Source organism: Oncorhynchus masou, chromosome 32, assembly GCF_036934945.1.
Source record: "Oncorhynchus masou masou isolate Uvic2021 chromosome 32, UVic_Omas_1.1, whole genome shotgun sequence".
NCBI lineage: Eukaryota > Metazoa > Chordata > Actinopteri > Salmoniformes > Salmonidae > Oncorhynchus > Oncorhynchus masou.
In genome coordinates this window covers 29520586-29534300 of record NC_088243.1, presented here as the reverse complement: position 1 = coordinate 29534300, position 13715 = coordinate 29520586, and the positions used below count along the sequence as shown (strand labels likewise).

The following is a 13715-nucleotide window of genomic DNA, read 5'->3' as shown; positions in this document are numbered from 1 at the left end:
GCCACACACACTACTGAGCCTCATTTTGACTTGTTTTAAGGACATTACATCAAAGTTGGATCAACCTGTAGTGTGGTTTTCCACTTTAATTTTGTGTGTGACTCCAAAACCAAACTTCCATCGGTTGATAAATTTGGTTTCCATTGATAATTCTTGTGTGATTTTGTTGTCAGCACATTCAACTATGTAAAGAAAAAAGTATTTAATAAGAATATTTCATTCATTCAGATCTAGGATGTGTTATTTTAGTGTTCCCTTTATTTTTTTGAGCAGTGTATATAGAAAAAATGTACACATATTTAACTCCTTTTTTTAGTTGGCACAAAACTACTTTCATTCATTTTTTAAAATGATACCGGGTTACCTTCAGTCGAGTCCCATGACTTTTGGGGTCGCAGAACAAAATGGAAAACACCATGTTGTTTGTGAGATTCTCATCTTTCCACAGACGAATTTCGTGTAAAGACCGATTTTCTGACAAACAGTGCTGTAGCTCTGACACTTTCCCCCACAGATGAGGCGGCAGGTAGCCAAGTGGTTAGAGCGCTTGGCCAGTAACCAAAAGGTTGATGAATCAAATCTCCGAGCTGACAAGGTAAAAATCTGTCGTTCAGGGGCAGAATAAGGCTGAACCCACTGTTCCACAGTAGACCGTCATTGTAAGTAAGAATTTGTTCTTAACTGACTTGCCTAGTTAAAAAAAGAGATGACATTTAAAAAAAAGATGCGGAAGGTGACATAGGCGGACGCCGTGGATTGAGACACAGCCCATACAAAAAACAGATGTCATTCATAAACAGACTGATTTTCATGGGGATTTGTTATTATGCTAATTAGATTGACGCACATGCCCTATTCAATGAAACGAGTAACTAGGTTCCTGGATATATATATATATTTTTTTTTTTTAAATAATACTTGTTCTGTGCAGTGAGAAAGCATGTTAAAATCCACATGGGTTGGATTATATTTGTATTCACATTGTTTTGTAACATAGGCTTGTTGAGTCCATGAATCCAAATGTGCATTCTTAATGCACAAGAAGTAAGATGTTTCTGGTTACCGTACAAGTTTGATGGAATCTAGCCCATTGTGTTGTGTGGATGTGGGGGAGCCACAAGAACTGCTTTCTACAGCAACTCAGCAACAGTAATAAAGACATTGGTGTTGAACACACTGATACACTAGTATCTCTAAATCTCCCTGTGAAAGGCTATGGGAACCATTATATTAGGTTTACTTTTCTGGAACCAAGTGACAAAGCCTACCAGTGCAAGATATTAAAAGAGAACGGTGGTTGAAATCAGGGCACTCAGACTATCATCCCAGATCTTTCCCTACTCACCTCCTCCTAACCATAACTGTCAGACATTACACAGTCTGCTAGGCATTCCTCGCCTTATTCAGCAGAGTAAACTTAGCGAGTACACCTTTCATCCCCCAACATGTGTTTCTCCAATTAGAAGGGACCCTCATACTGTTCATAAAGTGGCCCTCAGAAACTGACCATATAAATAACCTGATTCCCATAGGGTCGTGTGCCATGCATGTGTACCATGCGTTGTCCTATGGAACAAACAGGGTTGGCTGCATGAGGGTTCATTTACTAAAAATAATCAGCTTTTAATGGAAACAACTGATGGTTCTGTTTTGAGTAAAAAGAAAGAGAAAGAACTCCAGGTATTTGCAGCACTGAGAAAAAGCCTCCAGGAAAACAGGTGTTTCTAATCACTAAGTGAATTTGCAAATGTGGGCAGGGCTTTTGTAGAACCACTACATGGCCATGGGCAGCATGTGAATTCACACAACACACACATACCTAGGAGTAGTGTGAGGACATGGTAACTGTACTGTTTCAAAGTTTTCTTAAGATTAAATGATAGCTCTGGTAGTGCTCTTTCAATAAACTGCTCTGCATAAACTGGTGACAAAAATGTGGTTTAACACTTGTTGTTAATGAACAACTTCCTAGTCCAGAGAAACATGTTGTGTTCACTGTTTTGATATGAATAAAGGGTTTAACCTCTACCAATATAGTTCAAGTCCTGCCATGACCCCACGTGACAAATTATCATTCCATTCAGAGAAATGTCACTGAGGAATTCAGTGTCAGACTGAATAGAGGAGAGGTCCGACTTTCACTTCAGACACACTGGAGCCATGGGATGGAATTATTTCATTCATTCATTAGACATTATAGCAATATAGCCTATGTTTACCATCCTGTGTGAGATACAGGGGGAAATAAGAGTAACAAAACATCTGTAGCAGATAGAGGGCACACAACTGCATAGGCTACTGTTGAAAGTCATTCACCCTATAATACAATCATTATTGTGTAGCAGACAAATAGCAAGTGTATCAACTAAGCAAATGTTTCACTGTAGTAGGCTAGTGTTCATTCATGACACGACACAATAGCAACAACACAAATCACAAACATCAAAGATGATAATAAATAATGTAACCTCACAACCCCGGGAGGAGAAACAGCAGGATTTATGTAAAAAAAAAAAAAAACATGTTTCATTTGTAGACAAACTCAAAAGTACTCCTGCGGGCAGTACATATTTTTTCAACTAAAAAAAACAAGCGCTGTGTCTTACCCTGCAAGGCGCCTGGTATGCGTTGAGCTGGGCTTGTTGCTCTGTCTGGAACTGATTCGGGGTCTTTGCTGTGATGAGTGATGGGTGCCGAGCTGTGTCGCGGCCCTACGCGCGGCATCTCGTGGGACCGTGGCATCATCCGCCCGGAGGGAAGCTTCCGTACTGGGAGCTGGAAATGGTTTAATTGCCGTCGCGTACCTGTTATCTCGTTGAGATGATGAGCTCACCGGAGCCCGGCGACCGGAGTGCGAGACATTATGAGAGAAGTTGAGCAAGCTTTCTCTGGGTGGTATGTCGGGGACAGCGTCCTTAGCTCCCACTGCGGAGTGACCTTGGCTCCTCGCTAGCTCCCGGAGCTGCTCCCACATCTCCTGTCTACCACCTGTTGAGTCCTTCTGGCAGTCACACATTCGTACTAGTGCAATTGTTAGAACCACTAAAACTGCAATCCATAAACGGTCCATATTTGTGTCAAAAGTGGAATTGCTGCTACGTGTAGGCTGGTCACTCAAGATTCAGTTGTGTCGATAGCCACAAGCAATATCGAGTGGTTGAATGGAGGCGAACAGAAAGTTTCAGCAATACTGTATCTTTTCCCAAGCATGCAAAATGCTTTGATGTCTCTTCATAATGTCCAGGTAAGCATTACGCAGGATGGATTCAAAATCTTAAACCAATTCACAGCTTTCGCATATTCTCCTAAAATTGAAAATGTAAAGCTTACCTATAGGTTACTTACAGAAACAGGTTTATGTCAGATACGTTTTAATCCATTTAAGTTCATGTTAATAGCGCGCGCAGGCAGCAATGGGATTTTGTCTGAAGCCGCAGTCCTATTAGAAGTGAAAGTTCTAGAGTATGAATGGTGCTCCGATGGATATGACCACCTCCTTGAATCTGAAGTCACCGGGAATTTGGGGAGGCTTTTCATGCGTTTTACAAGTAGAAAACTCCCCCTTAGTGGTCTTATTGATGCCTACGCTCAACCCCCCCAGTCCAAGCCGCCAAGCTACAGTACGAGATCATACACAAACTAACCCTGCGCTCCTCTTTGTTGCGGTTGCATAAACGGACATGCAGCGCACAATGTGGATACTGCAGGATAGTATTAAAAATGCAAATCAAGTAAATGTTAGATTGAGTATGCTAGATAAGGTCAACTTGTCATATAATATAGCACATTGACAAACGTGATTGAGTAATTAGTAGGTCGTAATTGAACATTGACATAATAATATGATATTTATGTCACACAACATGGGGGATATGGGAAGTGCACACACGGTTAAAGCTACATTTGAGTTCTTGGAAAACTATAGAAGTTATATAACAAATCCCATTCATCTTCCCCTCTCTTCCATGCTGCATCATCAGTTTCCCTGGACTGCCTGGAAACAACACATTTCTTTTCTCCCATAAGATCTTAAACAACCCAAAGAGAGTTGGCTGCCTTATCCCATTCAACCCACAATGATACACTTCAGCCTGGTTCACATTGGCAGTTTGAAGTTACTCAAAACCAATGTTTTTACATATACAATTCAAATCTGTTCTGCAGTCTGAAAAGCCAAAAAGCACATGGAATCTGATATTTCAAGCTACACTTCAAACCAGCTTGATTTGAAGTCAGATACAAATCTGATTCCTGGCCATGCGACTTGTGTCGGAATGGTAAAGTCTTGTTTATTTACCCCCAAGTGGTTTTTAGACTGTTAACTGGCATATTTTGTTGCTTGCTAGCTACTCTGTTAACAGTTTGACATGAACATGACATGGTAGCTAACTAGCTTGCTGATTGGCGAATTAGTGAATGTGCTAGAAAGCTCAACAGCTACCTTGCTAGCTAGTTGACTGCGGTTGCTAGATAAAAATGAACTCATTGTGAAAGTTGGATAATCTTATCCTCTGAGGATTTAAAAATGTTCTTACACTATGATTTTGAACATTCAAAGCAACTGGGAAACATCCATGACAGGCATTGTTGTCACCTTAGCCTTTGATGGGATGCAGGAGCACCACCACCAATCAGCCTACACCACTGTGCCCTCACCCATCATTACTATGACAACTAGCGTCTGATTGTCAGTAATTGTCAGCAATTGACTGTCTGAACACACAAATCTGATTTGGTCACTTGTAACTTAACTAACTGTTATGACAGTCAGTACTCCAAAACGGATTTGAAAAACAAAACTGATTTGAGCATTAAGGCCTGCAGTGTGAACAAGCATTAAGATCTTTATTCAATCTGCATTGCAGACGTTTAGCTTTACAGCGTGATTTAAATTTAAAGGCAATGTTATTTCTTAAGCGACAAAACTGCCAACTGTAAATACTGTATGTCGGCTCAATCGGAAATTACCTTAAAATTTGTAACGGTTCAGCACCTGCCCACAATTGTTAAATAACCCATCTGCAACCACCCAAATAAAATAAAATAGTATTTGTCACATGCAAATACAACAGGTTCACCTTACCGTGAAATGCTTACTTACAGGCCCTTAACCAACAGTGCAGTTCAAGAAATAGATTTGGGAAAATATTTACTAAATAAAATAAAGTCAAAGTAAAAAGTAACACAGTAGAACAATGATGAGGCTATATACAGGGGGCACCGGTACCGAGTGAATGTGCGGGGGTACAGGTTAGTCGAGGTAATTTGTACATGTAGGTAGAGGTAAAGTGACTATGCATAGACGATAAACAGCGAGTAGCAGCAGTGTAAAAACAAAGGGGTGGGAGGGTCAATGTAAATAGTCCGGGTGGCCCTTTTATTAATTGTTCAGCATTCTTATAGCTTGGGGGTAGAAGCTGTTAAGGAGCCTTTTGGACCTAGACTTGGCGCTCCGGTACCACTTGCCATGCGGTAGCAGAGAGCAATGTATGACTTGGGTGACTGGAGTCTTTGACAACTTTTTGGACCTTCCTCTGACACCGCCTGGTATATACATTTGAAGTTGGAAGTTTACATACACTTAGGTTGGAGTCATTAAAACTTGTTTTTCAACCACTCCACAAATTTCTTGTTAACAAAGTATAGTTTTTGCAAGTCGGTTAGGACATCTACTTTGTGCATGACACAAGTAATTCTTCCAACAATTGTTTACAGACAGATTATTTCACTTATAATTTACTGTATCACATTTCCAGTGGGTCAGAAGTTCATATACACTAAGTTGGCTGTGCCTTTAAACAGCTTGGAAAATTCCAGAAAATTATGTAATGGATTTAGAAACTTCTGATAGGCTAATTGACATAATTTGAATCAATTGGACATCTACCTGTGGATGTATTTCAAGGCCTACCTTCAAACTCAGTGCCTCTTTGCTTGACATCATGATAAAATCAAAAGAATTCAGCCAAGACATCAGAAAAACAATTGGAGACCTCCACAAATCTGGTTCATCCTTGGGAGCAATTTCCAATTGCCTGAAGGTACCACGTTCATCTGTAAAATCAATAGTACGCAAGTATAAACAGCATGGGACCACGCAGCTGCCATACCGCTCAGGAAGGAGACACGTTCTGTCTCCTAGAGATGAACGTACGTTGGCGCGAAAAGTGCAAATCAATCCCAGAACAATAGCAAAGGACCTTGTGAAGATGCTGGAGGAAACAGGTACAAAAGTATCTATATCTACAGTAAAACAAGTCCTATATCGACATAACCTGAAAGGAAGAAGCCACTGCTCAAAAACCTCCATAAAAAAGACAGACTATGGTTTGCCACTGAACATGGGGACAAAGATCGTACTTTTTGGAGAAATGTCCTCTGGTCTGATGAAACAAAAATAGAACTGTTTGGCCATAATGACCGTTTGGAGGAAAAAGGGGGAGGCTTGCAAGCCGAAGAACACCATCCCAACCGTGAAGCATGGGGGTGGCACCATCATGTTGTGGTGGTGCTTTGCTGCAGGGGGGACTGGTGCACTTCACAAAATAGGTGGCATCATGAGGTAGGAAAATTATGTGGATATAGTGAAGCAACATCTCAAGACATCAGTCAGGAAGTTAAAGCTTGGTTGCAAATCGGTCTTCCAAATGGACAATGACCCCAAGCCCTGACCTCAATCCTATAGATTTGTGGGCAGAACTGAAAAAGCGTGTGCGAGCAAGGGGGCCTACAAACCTGACTCAGTTACACCAGCTCTGTCAGGAGGAATGGGCCAAAATTCACCCATTTCACATTCTTAAAATAAAGTGGGGATGCTAACTGACCTAAGACAGGGAATTTTTACTAGGATTAAATGTCAGGAATTGTGAAAAACTGAGTTGAAATGTATTTGGCTAAGGTGTATGTAAACTTCTGACTTCAACTGTAGCTACCCTGTCCTGGCGATACACAGAAAAAACAGCCAGCTCTATATTATCCGTGTATCAGGTATGAAGGTAAGACCCAGATGCAGACAACGTCAAATTAACAATGGTTTAATAATCCAACAGGGGCAGGCAAAAGACAGGTCAAGCCAGGCAGGGGTCAGTAAACCAGAGGTGGGGCAATGGTACCGGATGGCAGTCAGGGTCAGGGTAGGCAGAGGTAAGTAAAAGATACAGGTCGGCAGGCAGGCTCAGGGTCAGGGGCAGGCAGGGTGGTCAGCCAGGTGGGCTCTGAGTCAAGACAGGCAAGGCTCAAAACCAGGAGGGCGAGAAAAAGAGAGACAGGAAAAAGCAGGAGCTGAGATACAAAAACGCTGGTTGACTTGACAAACAAGACAAACTGGCAAGAGACCAACAGAGAACACAGGTATAAATACACGGCGGATAATGGGGGAAGATGGGTGACACTTGGAGGGGGGTGGAGACAATCACAAAGACAGGTGAAACAGATCAGTGTGTGACACCGTGACGTCATTCAGCCAACACTCGGTGAAAGATAAGATATTACAGTTTTTAATGTCCCGTTGGTAGGATAGTCTCAACCGTAGATCATCAAGTTTGTTTTCCAGTGTTTGTTTTCCAGTGATGGCAGGTTGGCCAATAGAACCGATGGTAATGGCGATTTACTCACTCGCCTACGAATCCTAACAAGGCATCCCAACCTTCTCCTTCGGTATCTCCGCCTTTTCTTCAAACAAATGACGGGGATTTGGACCTGTTCTCCGGAATGGAGTATATCCTTCGCGTCGGAATCATTAAAGAAAAAAGTCTTCGTCCAGTTCGAGGTGTGTAATCGCTGTTCTGATGTCCAGAAGCTCTTTTCAGTCATAAGAGACAGTAGCAGCAACTTTATGTACATAATAAGTTACAAACAATGTGAAAAAACAGTTGGTTAGGAGCCCATAAAACTGCAGTCATCCCGTCCTGCGCCATAGTGAAAATCTGAGGCCCGCATCCGATGTCCTAACCTGCAAATATAGAAAAGGTGCTGTACAGTCAGAGATGGCGGAGTTATTTCTTTAGGCCTTTTTAGATACAGTGGGGCAAATAAGTATTTAGTCAGCCACCAATTGTGCAAATTCTCCCACTTAAAAAGATGACAGAGACCTGTAATTTTCATCATAGATACACTTCAACAAATACAGACAAAATTAGAAAAAAAATCCAGAAAATCACTTTGTAGGATTTGTAATGAATTTATTTGCAAATTATGGTACAAAATAAGTATTTGGTCACCTACAAACAAGCAAGATTTCTGGCTCTCACAGACCTGTAACTTCTTCTTTAAGAGGCTCCTCTGTCCTCCACTCGTTACCTGTATTAATGGCACCTGTTTGAACTTGTTATCAGTATAAAAGACACCAGTCCACAACCTCAAACAGTCACACTCCAAACTCCACTATGGCCAAGACCAAAGAGCTGTCAAAGGACACCAGAAACAAAATTGTAGACCTGCACCAGGCTGGGAAGACTGAATCTGCAATAGGTAAGCAGATTGGTTTGAAGCAATCAACTGTGGGAGCAATTATTAGGAAATGGAAGACATACAAGACCACTGATAATCTCCCTCAATCCGGGGCTCCACGCAAGATCTCACACCGTGGGGTCAAAATGATCACAAGAACGGTGAGCAAAAATCCCTGAACCACACGGGGGGACCTAGTGAATGACCTGCAGAGAGCTGGGACCAAAGTAACAAAGCCTACCATCAGTACACACTACGCCGCCAGGGACTCAAATCCTGCAGTGCCAGACGTGTCCCCCTGCTTAAGCCAGTACATGTCCAGGCCCGTCTGAAGTTTGCTAGAGAGCATTTGGATGATCCAGAAGAATATTAGGAGAATGTCATATGGTCAGATGAAACCAAAATATAACTTTTTGGTAAAAACTCAACTCGTCGTGTTTGGAGGACAAAGAATGCTGAGTTGCATCCAAAGAACACCATACCTACTGTGAAGCATGGGGGTGGAAACATCATGCTATGGGGCTGTTTTTCTGCAAAGGGACCAGGATGACTGATCCGTGTAAAGGAAAGAATGAATGGGGCAATGTATCGTGAGATTTTGAGTGAAAACCTCCTTCCATCAGCAAGGGCATTGAAGATTAAACGTGGCTCGGTCTTTCAGCATGACAATGATAACAAACTCACCGCCCGGGCAACGAAGGAGTGGCTTCGTAAGAAGCATTTCAAGATCCTGGAGTGGCCTAGCCAGTCTCCAGATCTCAACCCCATAGAAAATCTTTGGAGGAGTTGAACGTCCGTGTTGCCCAGCAACAGCCCCAAAACATCACTGCTCTAGAGGAGATCTGCATGGAGGAATGGGCCAAAATACCAGCAACAGTGTGTGAAAACCTACAGTGTGTGAAGACTTACAGAAAATGTTTGACCTCTGTCATTGCCAACAAAGGGTATATAACAAAGTATTGAGATAAACTTTAGTTATTGACCAAATACTTATTTTCCACCATAATTTGCAAATAAATTCATTAGAAATCCAACAACAATGTGATTTTCTGTATTTTTTCTTCTCATTTTGCTTGTCATAGTTGAAGTGTACCTATGATGAAAATTACAGGCCTCTCTCATCTTTTTAAGTGGGAGAACTTCACAATTGGTGGCTGACTAAATACTTTTTTGCCCCACTGTAGGCCTATGTTTCTGCTTATAATTTCAACAATTTTGGAAGGCTATTTGTTAGTCAACTTGTCAATAAATAAGCCTACATGCAGCTTCTATTCTGTCACTACTTGTTGCCCTAGAATACTAAACAAACACTTGCTCACCAAAGTAATGTAATAAATCGATAGAATCAATGCTTCAATCTAGTTGGCATCGGTAAAGCTTCTCTTTCATCTCTGCTTCTGTTCCGCCATATTTAAATGTAACATTTAAGTAATTTAGCAGACTCTCTTATCCAGAGCAACTTACAGGAACAATTAGGGTTAAATTCCTTACTCAAGGGCACATCAACAGATTATTCACCTCGTCGACTCTGGGATTCGAACCCAGTTACTGGCCCAATGCTCTTAACCGCCGTTCCAAAGCAAAAACATCTAGGAACCGGGTAGAAAATGCAACTGGAAAGATTTTTCGTGCTAACTTTTGGAATGACATCAATTGGACCGGTTATAAGGAAATTAAAATATTTGAAAACTATCCAACATGTTTCTGATAAGATTTCAGTTCAGCTTGGATGCGTATTTTATTTAGTTGAAATACTAATCAGCTTTTGTAATGCTGATAAATATAGCACCTTTATAGACAGTATGAATGGCACAAGAAGTATACTTTTATGGACTATTTTATGCATTGTTTTTTCTTTATTCAACCTGCCTGCCACCCTACCGCAGTAACTGCGGGGCCTGCGGGTTAGCAACCTGCACATCACTAACACTTAAATAGGCCTACAGTATGTCTCCAATCTCCTGTCTCCACCACGCCAACACCATTACCGTTACACACACTTTCCAAAAATGTCAACAGGAGTTGGCTAGTGTGGTCAGCATGCATGGTTTGTCCATTCATTTTCTATCCCACCCATAAGGGAAGTAAGCTTCTCTTTCTTTGGCCAAGTTTCATGGGAATTAATGAACAGAGGTTATCACATGCAGGGAAATCATCATAACTTCACTGTGGAGTTTAAGTGTGTTGGGAGTAGCAAGCCAGCTGTCCTTCCTCTCATGGGCAGACTGGGACCAGAAATCGTTCCTGGCATTTCTAAAACACTGGACGATTTTTTCCCTTGAGGCCCCCACACCGGCCCATTTCTTTCCTCGAGGGCCCCACACAGGCAAAATGTTTCCCGAGGCCCCCATTATTAGACAGATAATGATCATTTTGCACAAATGCCAGATGGGCTTGTTCATGTTTAGCCCAGTGGGTCTAACTTGTTTTTTCTGCGCAAAATGATCATTCTCTGTCTAATAATGGGCCCTCAAGAGAAAAAAATGTGCCGGTGTGTTAGAAATGCCAGGGATGATTTCTGGTCCCGTTCTGCCCCTGCTTCCGATGAATAACAGCTGAGAGAGAAGAGCATCGGACCCACCACACTCGCCCTTGCTCTGCTTAGCCGCTCCCCTCCAGAATCCAGCCTGTGTGATGATTTCCAAACCAAACATGACCGGTGTGTGAGGAGTAGAGAGCAGGGCTGACCAAGGTTGTGTAGTGGAGATGTACTGGAGTTGATTAGCGCTCCTCGTCCTCCTCTTGCCAATGGGAAATCTAATTAGAAGGGAAGCTGCAGTTGTCTTATGACTCTGGGGTCGACTCGATGGTGCTCATTCCGATCCCCTGGCGTGTTGCCCTGGGCATCAGGGGGGTTGACCTGCCTCTGGCCTCTATTGTCTGGGAGGCCCCCGAAGGTTGCTTCTGAAATCAAAGATATAGAACATGTTATATTGTCTATGCCTGAAACACTCCTGGTTAATTGATCACCATCATCTGATAAAGCACCGGTGATACGGGTATTGCTAGGTCTGTAACATAGCCTGAGATTGGTGGTGGAGTGTTGTGTATTGGAGAGTTGATATGAGTTCAGAGGGGCAGTTAGTAAGGTGTTTCTCTGCTACTTTCTGCTGCTCTGTAGGAATGTGTTGTTCTAGAAGGGATTCTCTCAATTTCTCCACGCTATTTACAGCCCACATGTTGCGTGTGTTTAGGGGATCTTTGGAGTAGCTATCAACGTTATGAAAGCTTGCCTTAGTCTGGCCCAATTTGACACAATTTACAGCATCTGGAGTGACTCAGGAATGAATACCAGGAGGATCTCTCTGGCTGCGACCAAGGTTTTTACACAAAGAGACCTCAGAAAACTCCAGCGTGACAACCAAGCCACTCCTATCAATTTTCAAATAGAAAACAAATTATAGCTGTTCTATGAACAAACAGTACAGTTACTAAGAACATAAATTACAATTACAAACAGTGCACTATTTAGTGTTTTGTATGGGTGGTTAGAGCCATGAATGCTGATTGGCTGACAGCCGTGGTATATCAGACCGTGTACCACGGGTATGACAAAACATTTATTTTTACTGCTCTAATTACGTTGGTAACCAGTTTATAATAGCAATAAGGCACCACGGAGGTTTGTGGTATATGGCCAATAAACCACTACTAATGGCAGTATCCAGGTACTCCGCGATGCGTTGTGCCTAAGAACAGCCCTTAGCCGTGGTATGTTGGCCATATACCACACCCCCTCGTGCCTTCATGCTGAAATATAGGTACATTCCTGCTAACTTTTTTTTAAGTGTTTAAAAAAAACTGTTACCCCCTTTTTTCTCCCCAATTTCATGGTATCCAATTGTTTAGTAGCTACTATCTTGTCTCATCGCTACAACTCCCATACGGGCTCGGGAGAGACGAAGGTCAAAAGTCATGCCTCCTCCGATACACAACCCAACCAAGCCGCACTGCTTCTTAACACAGCACACATCCAACCCGGATTCCAGCCGCACCAATGTGTCGGAGGAAACACCATGCACCTGGTGACCTTGGTTGGCACGCACTGCGCCCAGCCCTCCACAGGAGTCACAGGTGCACGATGAGACAAGGATAACCCTACTGGCCAAACCCTCCCTAACCCGGACGACGCTAGGCCAATTGTGCGTTGCCCCACAGTCACGGCCAGTTACGACAGAGCCTGGGCGCAAACCCAGAGTTTCTGGTGGCTCAGCTGGCGCTGCAGTACAGCACCCTTGACCACTGCGCCACCCGGGAGGCCCTCCTGTTAACTTTTAGAAATATTCATACAAATTGATATACATATATTACATAACCTGTGCATGTTTACTTTGTGTGCATGCGTGTGTGTGCGAGCGAAAGAGAGAGAGTGCATGTCTGTCTCTGTGCCTTTGCTTTGGGCCTCACTAATCCCTTCATTGAATGATCACTCTGTGCTGTGAATTGAGAGGCCATTGAGGCTGTGTGTCACCATGAGACCGCATTGTGGGGCCATTGAGTTGTCATATTCTATGGGTTTGACACCTCCTAATCAATTCTATCCGGGGAACAAAAAACAGAGGATTTGCCTGTCAGTGGAACTGTCCCAGGAGACACACATTTGTGTTAGTTTGGTCGAAGGCACAATGATTGAATGGCCCGTCACCATTAGAGTGCTGCCTTGGGGTCAGAGTTCAAGTGTACCCATTAGAAACCCAAACAGTATCATTACGCTCAGAATGTAGGGCCCTCATTCTATCCAAGTATCAACAGTACATTCTAAGCCATGGCTCCGGAATTTTAAGTGTTCCATTTGAATCGTCCTCTGTGAGTGCCCTTGATGGAGGCGACCATGAAGAATGTCAATCTCTTAGCTACTTTTTGCCATTTGTACCAATGTCCTCAGCTCCCTTTTCTCTGTCCAACTGCGAACATAATACACATATTGTTCAGGCTGGGCAGCAGTCAAGACCTAGGAAAAAAAGGAGGGAATACAAATCTTATAAGCTAAAGAGAAATGGGACTCGTTTTGGCAGAATAACATTTTGTCACAGCCTAAATTGCATATGCGTTCTATTAATGTAGTTTCTTTCATTGAACATGGCAGCTTCTCCTTGGAGCGGATATCATTTAAACCTCCATCGTGTTTCACTACAGATCTTTTATTTATTTATTTTTAACATAAAACAGGCATCTCCTGACCAAGAGGAAACAGTGGAAGATAGAGCAGAATAATAGTAATGTGCTTAGACTAAGGAGTCCTCCCAGCTTGTACTGAATGAATGAGG

The 13715-nt window shown here is 42.6% G+C and overlaps 1 protein-coding gene across 2 annotated transcripts in view; it reads right to left on the bottom strand.

The window, feature by feature from the left end:
* LOC135525885 (latent-transforming growth factor beta-binding protein 2-like) overlaps positions 1–3638 on the bottom strand; it is a 149831-nt gene extending 146193 nt beyond the window's left edge. For both annotated transcript variants that reach the window (XM_064953837.1, XM_064953838.1), the window contains exon 1: positions 2607–3638. In XM_064953837.1, the coding sequence (XP_064809909.1) occupies positions 2607–3070 (464 nt within the window). In that variant the 5' untranslated portion in view covers positions 3071–3638. The remainder of the gene's footprint in view (positions 1–2606) is intronic.
* Between the last annotated feature and the right edge of the window lie 10077 nt (positions 3639–13715).